Source organism: Etheostoma spectabile, chromosome 3, assembly GCF_008692095.1.
Source record: "Etheostoma spectabile isolate EspeVRDwgs_2016 chromosome 3, UIUC_Espe_1.0, whole genome shotgun sequence".
Classification (NCBI taxonomy): Eukaryota; Metazoa; Chordata; class Actinopteri; order Perciformes; family Percidae; genus Etheostoma; species Etheostoma spectabile.
This window is the reverse complement of record NC_045735.1, coordinates 17452767-17464435: the sequence shown is the minus strand read 5'-3', so window position 1 is coordinate 17464435 and position 11669 is coordinate 17452767. Positions and strand designations below refer to the sequence as shown.

Sequence of the window (11669 nt, the reverse complement as noted above, 5' to 3'; positions counted from 1 at the left end):
TAAGAAGAAAAAAAGAAATAAGAGAAATTAAATAAATAAATAAAAGGGACTATCTCAAATTAAGTTAGATGTAGTTTCAAGTAAATAAACCAAATCGTGGGCTTTTCCATCCTTAACCAGTTTCGGTGACTTATACAAAGGGTTTAGCTTGTTCTTCCAATGGATAAGGAAGGGTTTGGTCTTAAAATATCTGCATTTATGTATAAAATGTTTTTCTAAAAGCATCAAATTGTTGACAACAAACTACCTCATCTTCAACAAAAACACCAAATATTATATTCGTCACTGTCAGAGGTGGTATCACAATTCCCTTGGTCTGTAACCAGCTCTGCAGATCTTTCCAGAAGGGTTACACCGACTCACACCGAAGTCATCAGACGACATTAGACATTAAACGATCTAAACACTCACTCCACCGTTGGTTTTGGAGGAGGAGTTAGTACTGTCTGGCCCCGCCCATCGCCTGTCAGACAGCGTTTAGGGCTCCCTTACCCATAGAGCTTGTAGCTATGGAAACTCGTCGATGGCAACATCCACCAGTCTGTTCTGCTCCATCCTCATACCTAACCTCTCAGAGGTGCTGAGTGTGTGCTCCCGTAACCGATATTTGAGACGCTGCAAGATGGCGATTCCACAACTCCTCGCATGTTTTGTTCTGTACACCAGCTTAGGTGAGTTATTCTTCATCCCCCGCATTCTAAAAACGTCGCTGCGCTTAACGAGGTGCGGCTAACATTACCGTTAAATCCCAGCTAGAACGGAGCTGTCAATGCTAACGTTCGAACACAGACGTTAGCTTGGCATAAACAGGTTGTGTATTGTCGAGAAAGCATTATCGTTATGTATTGAAATTGGGTTTTGTTACGGTTTAATTTTCGGTGAGATATTTTTCTGTTACGTTGCTGTTGGGAGTCAAACCTGACAAAAGACGTAGTAACCTTCACGTTTATGTTACCGTTGTTTTTATTGTAGAAAAAATGTAACAAAAGCCTCGAAATTAGCTAGCTAGTTCGTGTGTTAATTATTAAGGAAATTTCCAGAATAAAAGAAACAACAACGCATAACGTTACTATGGGTGAAATTAAAAGGCGACCACATGACCTAAGGTATCAGACCTGTGATATTGAAGGGCAACGTTACAAGCAGTTCAAATTTCAAATAAAATACATATATTATACTTATATATATAGTTCATACAGTACTAGTTGCTGTAGCTAAATCCAGTGTGTGAATCAGCTTGCATCCCATCTAAAGGTGTGTGTATCGACCTATAGTGATCATGTGCTGCTGATTGATGATTGTGGTGTTATTAGTGTGCTGAAAATGAAGAAAAAAAAGAGTCGGCCATGGGGCGTTGGAGATGACGTGCCTCATCATCATCAGCCCTGCCCAACAACAACAGCTGGAGCATTGGAGCTGATCAATGTAGCTGATGCTGGGTGATGTATATGTTGTATACACCCCTGGTGTGTGCACTTGGTGTGAGGTCACCCTGCTGCTGGGTGACAATTAGCAGCGGAGTGGGTGATTACCAAATGGCACATTGCATTAGTAAGAACTGTTGACCCATCTCCTCTGCAAGTGTGAATCAAATGACTAAGCGACTGACAAAGCAAAGCTTCATACTTTTTATTCTCGACAGTGTGTGTTGGTTCTGAAACTCACTACCAATAGAAGCGGAACTGATTCAAGTTTTTAGATTCATATTAAACATGTGGAATTCTGCCCTCAGACTGCTTTTAGGTTTGAATGATGCATATTATTCAGTTGTAATGTTGTTTAATTCATGCATGACGCAACGTGCACACATTGGTGCTTACATTTAAATTATTTAGTTTAAAGAAGACAAAATGATTGTTTTGCCTGAATATTTTCTCAATCCCTTAACATCCAGTTCTTCAGATTGTCCCTTTACTGTAGGTAGGTTTAAGGTTGAATAAAGCATGTTCTTCCACACTGGCAGTATACTTCCTAAGCTTGTTCCTGCTTCTAATTGAAGTTATATATAATGTTTATATTAGGCTGCAACTAACACTTACTTTTGGATTGATAGATGAATCTTTCCATCTTTAAAATGTCAGAAAAAACGGGGAAAACCCAATAATAATAATAACAATAATAATAACACATTTAATTTGTATTTCACTTTACATTACAGTGCTACAGAGCATTTAATAATGCAATTAAAAAAATAAAAGTCAATAATGAAACATTAAACATTACAATTCCCCACAGAGCAACAGTCCAAATCCAATTATATTCAGTTACAATCGTAAAAAACATCAAATCTTACATTTTTCAGTAATCAGAAGCCTTGCTGAGTTGACTAACCAAATACTCGACTAATTGTTGCAGCTCTTGCTTACACTTAGTGAACTTTTCAAACCCTAGACTCCACGTTCTGTATGGCACATAACCCCAAAAGTCAGACATATTTGGTATCTCGAAAAATGTAGCTATCACAACGTTAATACACTCTGGGATCCTGCACCAGTGTCATTCGTGTCGCCAGTGGCTTTAGAAAACAGTTCCTGTGCACCTTTTTTACATTTTCCTCAAGTACGTATGACAGCGCGACTGTCTTAGAATAATCTTCTGGAGTGATTAGTTGTTAATACACAGTCACTCCAGTATGCTGTGAATCCCAGAGGTCCTTGGTCCGCACACCTCTCCATGTTGCTTGCAGCTTACTCTGCCTTCAGCATATTTGCAGAGACTGCACTGGAATGTCTGGGAAAAAGGCTTTTAATAGACGCACTGGATGAGCTATTTTTTGTTTTGTTTCAGGAGTGGGGATGGGTAGTGTGTTCATATTTAGTGCATAAGAGGATTGCAGAATGCAGCCATTTAGGAGCGCATTTCTCTCAGAACACACTATAGACCTATACTCTGTCTATGACTTATAAAAAACACAGGGATTAAAAATGAGCCTGTGTTCGCTTTCCAGCAAGCGCTGAGATTAATTTCATGATTCAAAAATATTGTCTTCAGCCTACATTGTGTCACGGGAGGACCAGCCATTGTTGTTTGAATACTTTTATTCTAAACTCGTACTAGTAATAAGCTACATATTGTCATGTTAATTGACTGTGGTTATACTTTCCCACGGCCTACTTTTTTTTTCTTTTTTTAAAGATATGTCTACACTGTACTTTGTTGTGCAGTTGTGCAGTAATTTTTCTTTGGGGTTACACTAGTGTGCATGCACCATCCAACTTCTTAATGTCAGTTATTATTAAATGTGACAAATAAGGACAAAAAACTGTGGAACATGTTCTAGTTTGCTTTTTGGACATTTCTGGCCAAAGAAAGAAGGGGGAGGGGGACATGCAAAAATGTTTGCCCCCAAGGAGCTTTTATCAGTGTTCCAGCTTTATGAAAGCAAATGGACTTTAACTAAACATAATTAACTAATTTCCTGTAAACTTAGAATAATACATTACACACTTCTATGTTGCAATCCATGAAATAATGAGGTTTTTTTTGTAATGTGATACTTGTGCAGTGTGGACCACTCGTAGCAGTTTCTATCAAATGTCTAGTATTTGAAAGCGCCGTCGTTTTTGCTTTGTCCCTCGTTTTTCTGCCTCTATTGTAGATTCAGCCCACAACTCTTCACTCTGTCTCACTATATGCCGAGGGAGCGTTTGTTGGACGAGCTCTCCTTGTGTCTCCCGGGATGTCCAGTCACAGCTGGGCTAAAAATAGCTTGTTGATGTACAGGGTGGGAAAGTCAGCAACATAGACGCAAGATGAGACCTGGGAGTCACATCTCGTCAGTGTCGGCAGCTGTGTTTATCTGACCGGATGCTTTGGCAGGACCCACGTTTCCATCACTTTCAGGCTAAGCGTTGGCTATATGCTAGCTAGCTACGTGTACATCTCAGGTTCACCCGTGTGGAAACGAGGCTGCTTTAAATAAATAGTTAGTCAGAGTGCACAGTGCCTCGGGCAAATGGGGGGGATGTCTTGCAGTATTCAAGGCCTGCTCAGATAATTATATTGTTATCTAATTTCAGCCTTCATTTGAAGCCCCCCACCCCCACCCCAATGGGAGCAATAATGCCTTCATTACTCAGCATGGGTGGTGTTAGTCATATGTATACCCAGCAATTATTGCAGGCACTATTGTGGCACAGGCACAATACGCTGAGTGTAGGATACCAGTGGAAGGGGGAAACATGCTTATTTATCCTCAGCATTTTAAATCAGACACATGCACAATTATGTGTACATTTAAAATTGTAATTATCTTTTTCTTAATTTGATGGTTCACACCCCTCGCTCCATACTCTTACTCTCTGATTTTCGGTCCGCTGGCCCAGGTTTGATAACACTTGTGATGCATGCCCCTTGCCATTAAAATCTGACATTTACAAAATAACACTGTTTGCTCAAAGGAGTGAACTCATGCAGTGAACTTAAAATAAGTATATCTCATCATGTGTTGTTTGTGCCGGGGGGAAACACGATATGGTTGATTAAATATACTTTTGAATTTAACCACATTCCCACTGTCGTTATTTTTGTGCTCTGAGTTGTTTTGTGTTGGGTAAATTATTTAGCACGTGAACCGCAGTGTGAATTAGTGTCACAATTTGGTGAAGAAGCTCCTTCACTAAACCTGAAAAAAATAAAAAATGATATCTTGTAATGTTTTACAATGTTCTGCTCTAATGATCAACCCATTATTGCCCAATTCCAGCTATGCCTCAGAGGCACATTGTCACCCAGACTCTTGCAGATGCTCATATTCTGACATCAGATTTGTTTTTGATGGAAATCCGACAAGCCCATCCACTCTGAGTCTAAAAGCATTGTCTTTATTTTTACTTTCTTTGACAGTCTTCCTTTCTACTAGTCTTTCTTGTACTTGTCAGTACAAGAGTATGTTGGGTTGTGTACGTGCAGCCAATCAAGTTATGCTGAATTAAAATACAAAACACATAAACATTAAATTAAATTATTATAGATAATTAGGAAACCCCTGGTTTATAAATGACTGCAATCCTATCTTGAGATCTTCTTGTCTTTGAAACAATCCTTGGTTTCCTTGTCAGTATGCTTATGATGTCGTCCTGCTGCTGCATTGTCCTCACACTGGGACTTTGGTTCAAAGTCTTCCCACATTTGCTCTCCAGGGTGTGTCAAACAAAAAGCTGCAAAGCTGGAAGTCAGCACTTTAACTTCTGTCTCTAGTTTCATTTAAAATGCAGTGCACAGGGGTAAAGCCAGAACAATAAAAAAAACATTTCATTTTTGCTGCAATTTACTTTTAAAACATGTTCTCTCTCATTCAATGTTACATCACCAGCCAACTTATTATCCAATTAACCACTATAAAAGGACCCAAATCACACACTGTCAGTATATTTATTCCCACGAGTCAGTTTATGCCCAAAGTCTATGCTGTGCATGTGAAATTAATGTTTAGACCCAGGTATTAATCTTCTAGAACAGAAATGTGAAGTGATTAATAAGAAATGTTTACCCTAAATCAGATCCCAAGGGACTCTGAGAGGTTCTATATTTATCACTCTAATCCACCGTTTATTAGGCAACATGCCCAGTTAATAAAGTCTGCTAATGAAAATGCTTCTGTGTGCCATCAGGGTTACTCAGCTTTTAGTGTCTTCCTTCTTTTTTTTCCCCTCGCAGGTCACATCCCATCATCACTTGGGGTAATCCTCCGAACCACGGACAAGGTTGTGTGGGCAAATGAATTTGAGCGTAAGTTGCAGAAAAATTGCTCTAACCTATTTAGCTAAAGTAGCTTTTCTTTTCATGATGCATTCTGTTTCCCCCGCAGCCATCGAGCTGACCTGTTTAATAGAGTCCATCTCAACAAACAACCCGAGGATTGAGTGGAAAAAGATTAAGAACGGTGTCCCCAGTTATGTGTACTTTCAAAACAGGATAGCAGGTAAACCGCTTGTTTTTAAAACTCCATTAACCCGTAGGCCGCAGCCTTTCAAAGTAATGTCTCAGGGCTGAAAGCTTAGCTGAATGAATGGTACCTTGAAAGAACTTGGCATTGAATTCTGTTTTTCTGTGAACTGTGAAAGCCCGCTGTGTATGTGAATGAGCAATTGTAAAGAGTTTTTTTTCCCTCTCTTAAAAGGGGACTTGGAGCAGAGAGCTCAGCTCAGAGAGCCCGCCAACATCCTGATCCTTAACACCACTCGGGCCGACACAGCAGAGTACCGCTGTGAGGTGGCCGCCATCGACGATCAAAGGGACTTTGATGAGATACTCATTAGTCTCGCAGTAAGAGGTACAGTGAGCACGCACCACACCACTGACTAGTCTGGGATTGAAGACTTAAAGCACATCTACACTTTACATTCTTGTGGGTTAACAGATAAAGAGAAGATCATAGTGCACTTCAGTTTTTATATTAAAGAGTATCAATGAATTGTATATTAATATTAAACAAATACTTTGATGGAGTATTTGCTTTCTTGCCAAGACTTAGAGGGAAAAAAAATCAACATTTGTCTAATATTATACCTGCCCCTAAAATTGGAAGCTATAGCCAGCAGTGGATTACGATGGCGAGCAGAAAGGATGAAAGCAGGTGATAACAGCTAGCCTGACTCAGTCCAACGGCAACATCTGCTTACCAAATCAAATCAAAAGAGCGTTGTTTGTGGTCAGGCACATTCAAACACAACATACAGCAATACAAAGTCCGTATTAATCATACCAGAGAATAAATAAATGTAAAATACTAAATTACTAATGAAACTAAAAACCCTGGGGGTAGCTACGAGTGGAGGGGTGGGTAGGGAGAATAGGTCAGAGTCTGGATTGATGGATAGGAGGGGGGTTATTGTTTGTTCAAAAGTCTGATGGATGCTGGCACAAAGGTGGACCAGCACCTGTAAAGCTCACTAATTAACTTTTATATTTTGTTTGTTTAATACGTGGCAAGACCGACAAAGTGAAAACATAAATTTGATGTGTTAGTTTTAAGGAGTTATGTGCCAGACTGTTTCTGGGCCTGCTGCAGTGACTTCCTCAAAACTTGTTGTCACGGTGATGTTGACCAGACTAACACTGTCACTCTCTCAAAATCTGCACACACGTGGTACGCTCCATAGGGTTTGTCACGTAGTCGACCCGTGCGCTGACGTGCACTAATATGTGCAGGTGGCACAGTACCTGGCCAATGAAACAGGGTCATTATAGCGTTTCAAGCTAGCTCTAAATCAAACAGAACTAAGCCACACAGCCAACGGACGGGACGCAGCGCTCCACAGAATAGACAAAATATTGCGTACTTATTGCAACACTTTTGATATATTTTTATATATTATGTTCTTTTTTAATTCACAAGACCTACTTATATTTCCTCGTTTCTTGAACGCATGTTTTGCCTTTTTTGTTTAGGTTCTTTCTGTTAGTACATTCTGCTGTGTTGCTTTATCCTTTGATGTTTAATGCTTTTAGTGTGACACACTTTGCTTTTACACAAATAAGTGTATTTCCCCAAAAATCAATACAAAATCCAATGGCTTAATCATAAGAAGAGCAGGCAGTAGTTGCAGTAGATTGATGTGTGTCTGTGTCTGTGTGCAGTGAAACCTGTTGTGCCGCGCTGCCGTGTGCCAGAGGCGGTCACCGTCGGAACATCGACCGAGCTGCGATGTCTGGAGAACGAGGGCTTCCCTGCTTCTCAGTACCGCTGGTACCACAACAACGAGGAGCTCCCTCAGGAGCCCAAGAACAGCCCGAGGTCCGCCAACTCTTCCTACAGCATCAACCCCGACACTGGAGGCCTGGTGAGAAAGAGGGCATAGCTATTTAGTACTTGTTTATTTTACATTTACATTGTCAACTTTCACTAAAAGCATGGCAACAACAAAAACAATAGTTTTATTTATTTAGTTTTTTAAAGCAAAGTTTGGTATTGATCCAATACCAAGTAAATACAGGGCCAGTATCACTGATACCAATATACCTTTTGATCATTAGGGTCATCAAATGGCTCAATCTAAAGGAATTCTCATGACCTGAGACATGAAGTGTTTTTTTGTGATTTGGGGATTTTTAATAAGTTAAAACCCAGGATTTTTATATGCTTGTGTTAACATTGTATTTACAACCTTTTTATAAATGATACAGCTTGCCGTTGTTTCATTTTTGGCCTGAACATATAGCCACACAGCGCTCTTCTTCCTCTCTGCCATTCTTCTGCCCCGTCTCGCTGCTGCTTGTGTGTGTGGGCCGCTGGCTGCTCGCTTGCTTGTTTGCCTGGCGCCGCTGAGTCATGTGACGGTACAACATCGAATCACAAGAGGGGGGAGGAGGAGCAAAGTGTGCCTGCTCCGCGCTGTGACAGGAGCAGCCCTTACACAGACCTCACACAGGTCGCCTCTTTGATGAAACCACAGCGGTGCATACTGGACACAAACTAAAACTAAAGTATTGACCAATATCAATACCAACGTTGGTATCGATATTATCGATATTTGGATCGATCCGCCCACCACTAGTTACTATTACTTCCACATATTATTAGAAATCAACTTATTCCCTTATTAGTATCTGCTTCCGTCAAATGTTGGCTGTTCCGTGCATGGGACTCTTTAGCATTGATAATACTCAATTACAGCTTATGTAATGTAAATGTAAACAGCTTAATCTTAAAAATAAATACTGGAACCATCGTATGACTAATAGCAGGATTAATCTATGCGTGTAAAGATAGCCAGCAAGGCAGATTAACCTAAAACTGGCATATGAAAGCGGGAGGATGTTGCATTCAAAGCCAAGGTAATGTGTTTATGGTTTACTTCAAAGACAAAATATGTATAAAACCATGTTACTAAACACATTTCCATATGAATATATGTTACAACATGATTTAGGACAATCGGTCTTTAGAAAATGATATTAGCATTCTGTTGACAATGTGGCTGTCTGTCATTGCACTCAGAAATCTGTAAAAATCTCTACTTAGAAATTCCAAAGAGTGAGGAAAGAGGACGCAGGGGAGTACTACTGCCAGGCAAGGAATGATGCCGGATATGCGCAGTGTCCCTCACAAATGATGGAAGTCTGTGAGTGTCCAACGTCTGAGTCCCTATTTTCCATCAATCACAAGATATCAGTTTTATCTAAAGCTGTCTTCAGGGTTCATACGTTTTGAAAAAAAACTGGAAAAGTTATGGAATTTGAAAAATGTAAATTCCAGATCTGGAAATGTTTTGGAAAAATAAAAAGACCCGGAAAGTTTTAGAAAAGTAATGGAATTGTTTTAATATGGGATTAAAAATATATTTTAATAAAAAATGTATTTCACATTGTCCTAACCTTAACTTTCTGTTCAGGGCGCGATATTACAAATTCCACTATGAACCACATAAATTGTTGTTCATGTTATTGTTAAACTTCTGAGGGTAAACGTTAACACAGATTTTTATTCTTATTGTATAGTGTCGACAGAGATTTTCAGGAATACATAGTCAGGGAAATCTGGTTTAAAAGTATTGGTTGAAATGCGTATGAACCCTGTGTCTTACTTTTTTTGTGTGATCAGCTACCATAAAAGACATTTGTTTAATAACATATATGACATTTTCTAGGTATTGGCAGCAAACGTTTGATATCTTTACCGGATAGCTGGCTACAGATCATAACACTAACTGTGAAGATTTCTTCTCTGTGTCCTGTTGCAGATGACGTCGACTACCTCGGGATTTTCTTCAAGTCGTTTGGTGCAGTGACGGTTTTCGTCTGTTTGACCGCCTCCATTTGTCATTCCTTTAGACGTGGATGCTTCCACAAAAAAGGTCACAATGAAAATAAGTGAGTATAAACTGTTAAGAAGTAAAGAGGCAATATGTTTTTCCGTCTTTCGATTCTGCGCTACGTCAAGGATATTGTATTTTTATAATGTATTTTTGTATGTATTTGTTTCAGCTACAACTGGCCAGCACAGAATGATGGCGTTGTATATGGCGATGCAGATGAGGTAAACAGTCTGCATTTATTGCATGTCTTACTACTGCTGCGTACATCCTCACGTAGTCTGAGATCAACAGGCCAGAGACTATTAGTTGCCCCCCTTACACATTTTAAAACTAGGGGGGACCGCTCATTTCAAGTTGTTGCACCTAGGTTGTGGAACGCTTTGCCTCCTTCCATGCGCTGCTTAGATTGTGTGGTAAATTTTAAAACTCAGTTGAAATCTCTGCTTTTTAAAGAGGCTTTTAACTAGATTGTAGGGTGGTTAGGCTGGTCTTATGTGTACGTGTTATTCTTTTGTTTTTTTGTGATGTATTGTATTTATGAGAGTTGTTAAATGCTTCCTTTTGTTGTGAAGCACTTTGTGATCTTCATCTGAGAAAAGTGCTATACAAATAAATTTTACTTACTTACTTACTTACTATGAACACATGTTTCATGCATCAGTTTTGCACACTCATCTCATAAATCCTGTTTTTCACAGGGCCATTTTCGCCACAAGTCTTCATTTATCATTTGACAGCTGAGACGGGGGACAAAGTGCAACCACAACGAAAGCAAAAACAAAGGTTAACCTAACGTGGGAAGGTTTAAGGTGTAACATGGCACATTATTCTCTGATGCACATCAAAATCTAATAAACCAACTTGCCAAAGTAATTTTAATATCATTTTGTGGTACTGTTTCATGTTTTTTATAAAGTAGTAGCATTTTTTATTTACTTCTCTGTTAGCATTAATTCCCATTAAAAACTTTGTTTTTTACTGGTTTATTTTAACTCATTTGCCACAATCTTTTTATTACACAGTAAAACCATTTCAAAACTGTGGAGTTTGATATTCGGCCCGCAGTATCGTAAAAGATGCTGGAAGCTACACTCCTTCACAGTTTTTTTGGGCAAATACTCTTTTATAATTCAACTTTTTACTGAGTACACTGAAATTCTTTTACAAAACTCCTTTACATTATCTTTGTTCATAAGATAAATATGTTCCTAGTTTGGGCACATGGGGAAGAGGTGCAACTTGTTTTTGTATATACTGTAGTTATACAGGCAATAAGCAGTAAACTGTAAATGGCTGATGAGTTCAGATTCATAAGGCACAATGCATCAGCCTCTCTTATATTCATGGATGATAACAAGTATGTACGAGTACAGAGTAAACCATCAGTTTGAATACTATATATCCCACTATGCTGCAAAGTATATATGTACTATAAAGGTGGCAAAGTATGATTTTTAGAGTGCCGTTTCTGTGTATAAGTGACCTTCTGTGCTTTACTAATTACTTTATGAGTATTGGACATATTGTCCAGTTTGACTCAGTATTTAATGTACATAAATACATGCATTTTTGACCTTTTAATTGTCATACATTGCACTCCATACATTATTGTTAATACTGCAATAAAACTGTTTGTTGGAAATAAATTTACAGTATTTACTGTCCGGTGTTCTGCAGTGTTGAGCCAGTCACTCCAAACATTAGTGTCATGGATTTGTGTAACAACTCAGGAACTGTTGTAAAATGTCCACTGTTCATTTGATATTATTGTTATTCTTCATGTTATTTTCTTACTATTAAAACCGTTTGAACTGTAAATGTTGTAAAGACTCAAATGTATTGTGTGTACTGTAATGCCAGATTGATTTTGAGAAAAGACTAGAACATAATCTTAGAGCAGCAAGACGAGAA

At 38.9% G+C, this 11669-nt stretch overlaps 1 protein-coding gene across 1 annotated transcript; it reads left to right on the top strand.

The window, feature by feature from the left end:
• The first annotated feature begins 408 nt into the window (after positions 1–408).
• Positions 409–11580, top strand: jam3a (junctional adhesion molecule 3a). Its single transcript, XM_032510174.1, has 9 exons — positions 409–671; positions 5659–5730; positions 5810–5923; positions 6122–6274; positions 7582–7784; positions 8966–9065; positions 9684–9813; positions 9928–9979; positions 10457–11580. The coding sequence occupies exons 1-9, from the start codon at positions 524–526 to the stop codon at positions 10490–10492; spliced, it is 1008 nt and encodes a 335-aa protein (XP_032366065.1). The 5' UTR covers positions 409–523; the 3' UTR covers positions 10493–11580.
• Positions 11581–11669: the final 89 nt, after the last annotated feature.

Excerpts from the sequence above, each read along its gene's own strand:
- jam3a (XM_032510174.1), top strand. The coding sequence starts at position 524 with ATGGCAACATCCACCAGTCTGTTCTGCTCCATCCTCATACCTAACCTC. Across the intron at positions 6,275-7,581 it reads CATTAGTCTCGCAGTAAGAG|TGAAACCTGTTGTGCCGCGC; the intron begins GTACAGTGAGCA and ends GTCTGTGTGCAG. Across the intron at positions 9,814-9,927 it reads AAAGGTCACAATGAAAATAA|CTACAACTGGCCAGCACAGA; the intron begins GTGAGTATAAAC and ends TATTTGTTTCAG.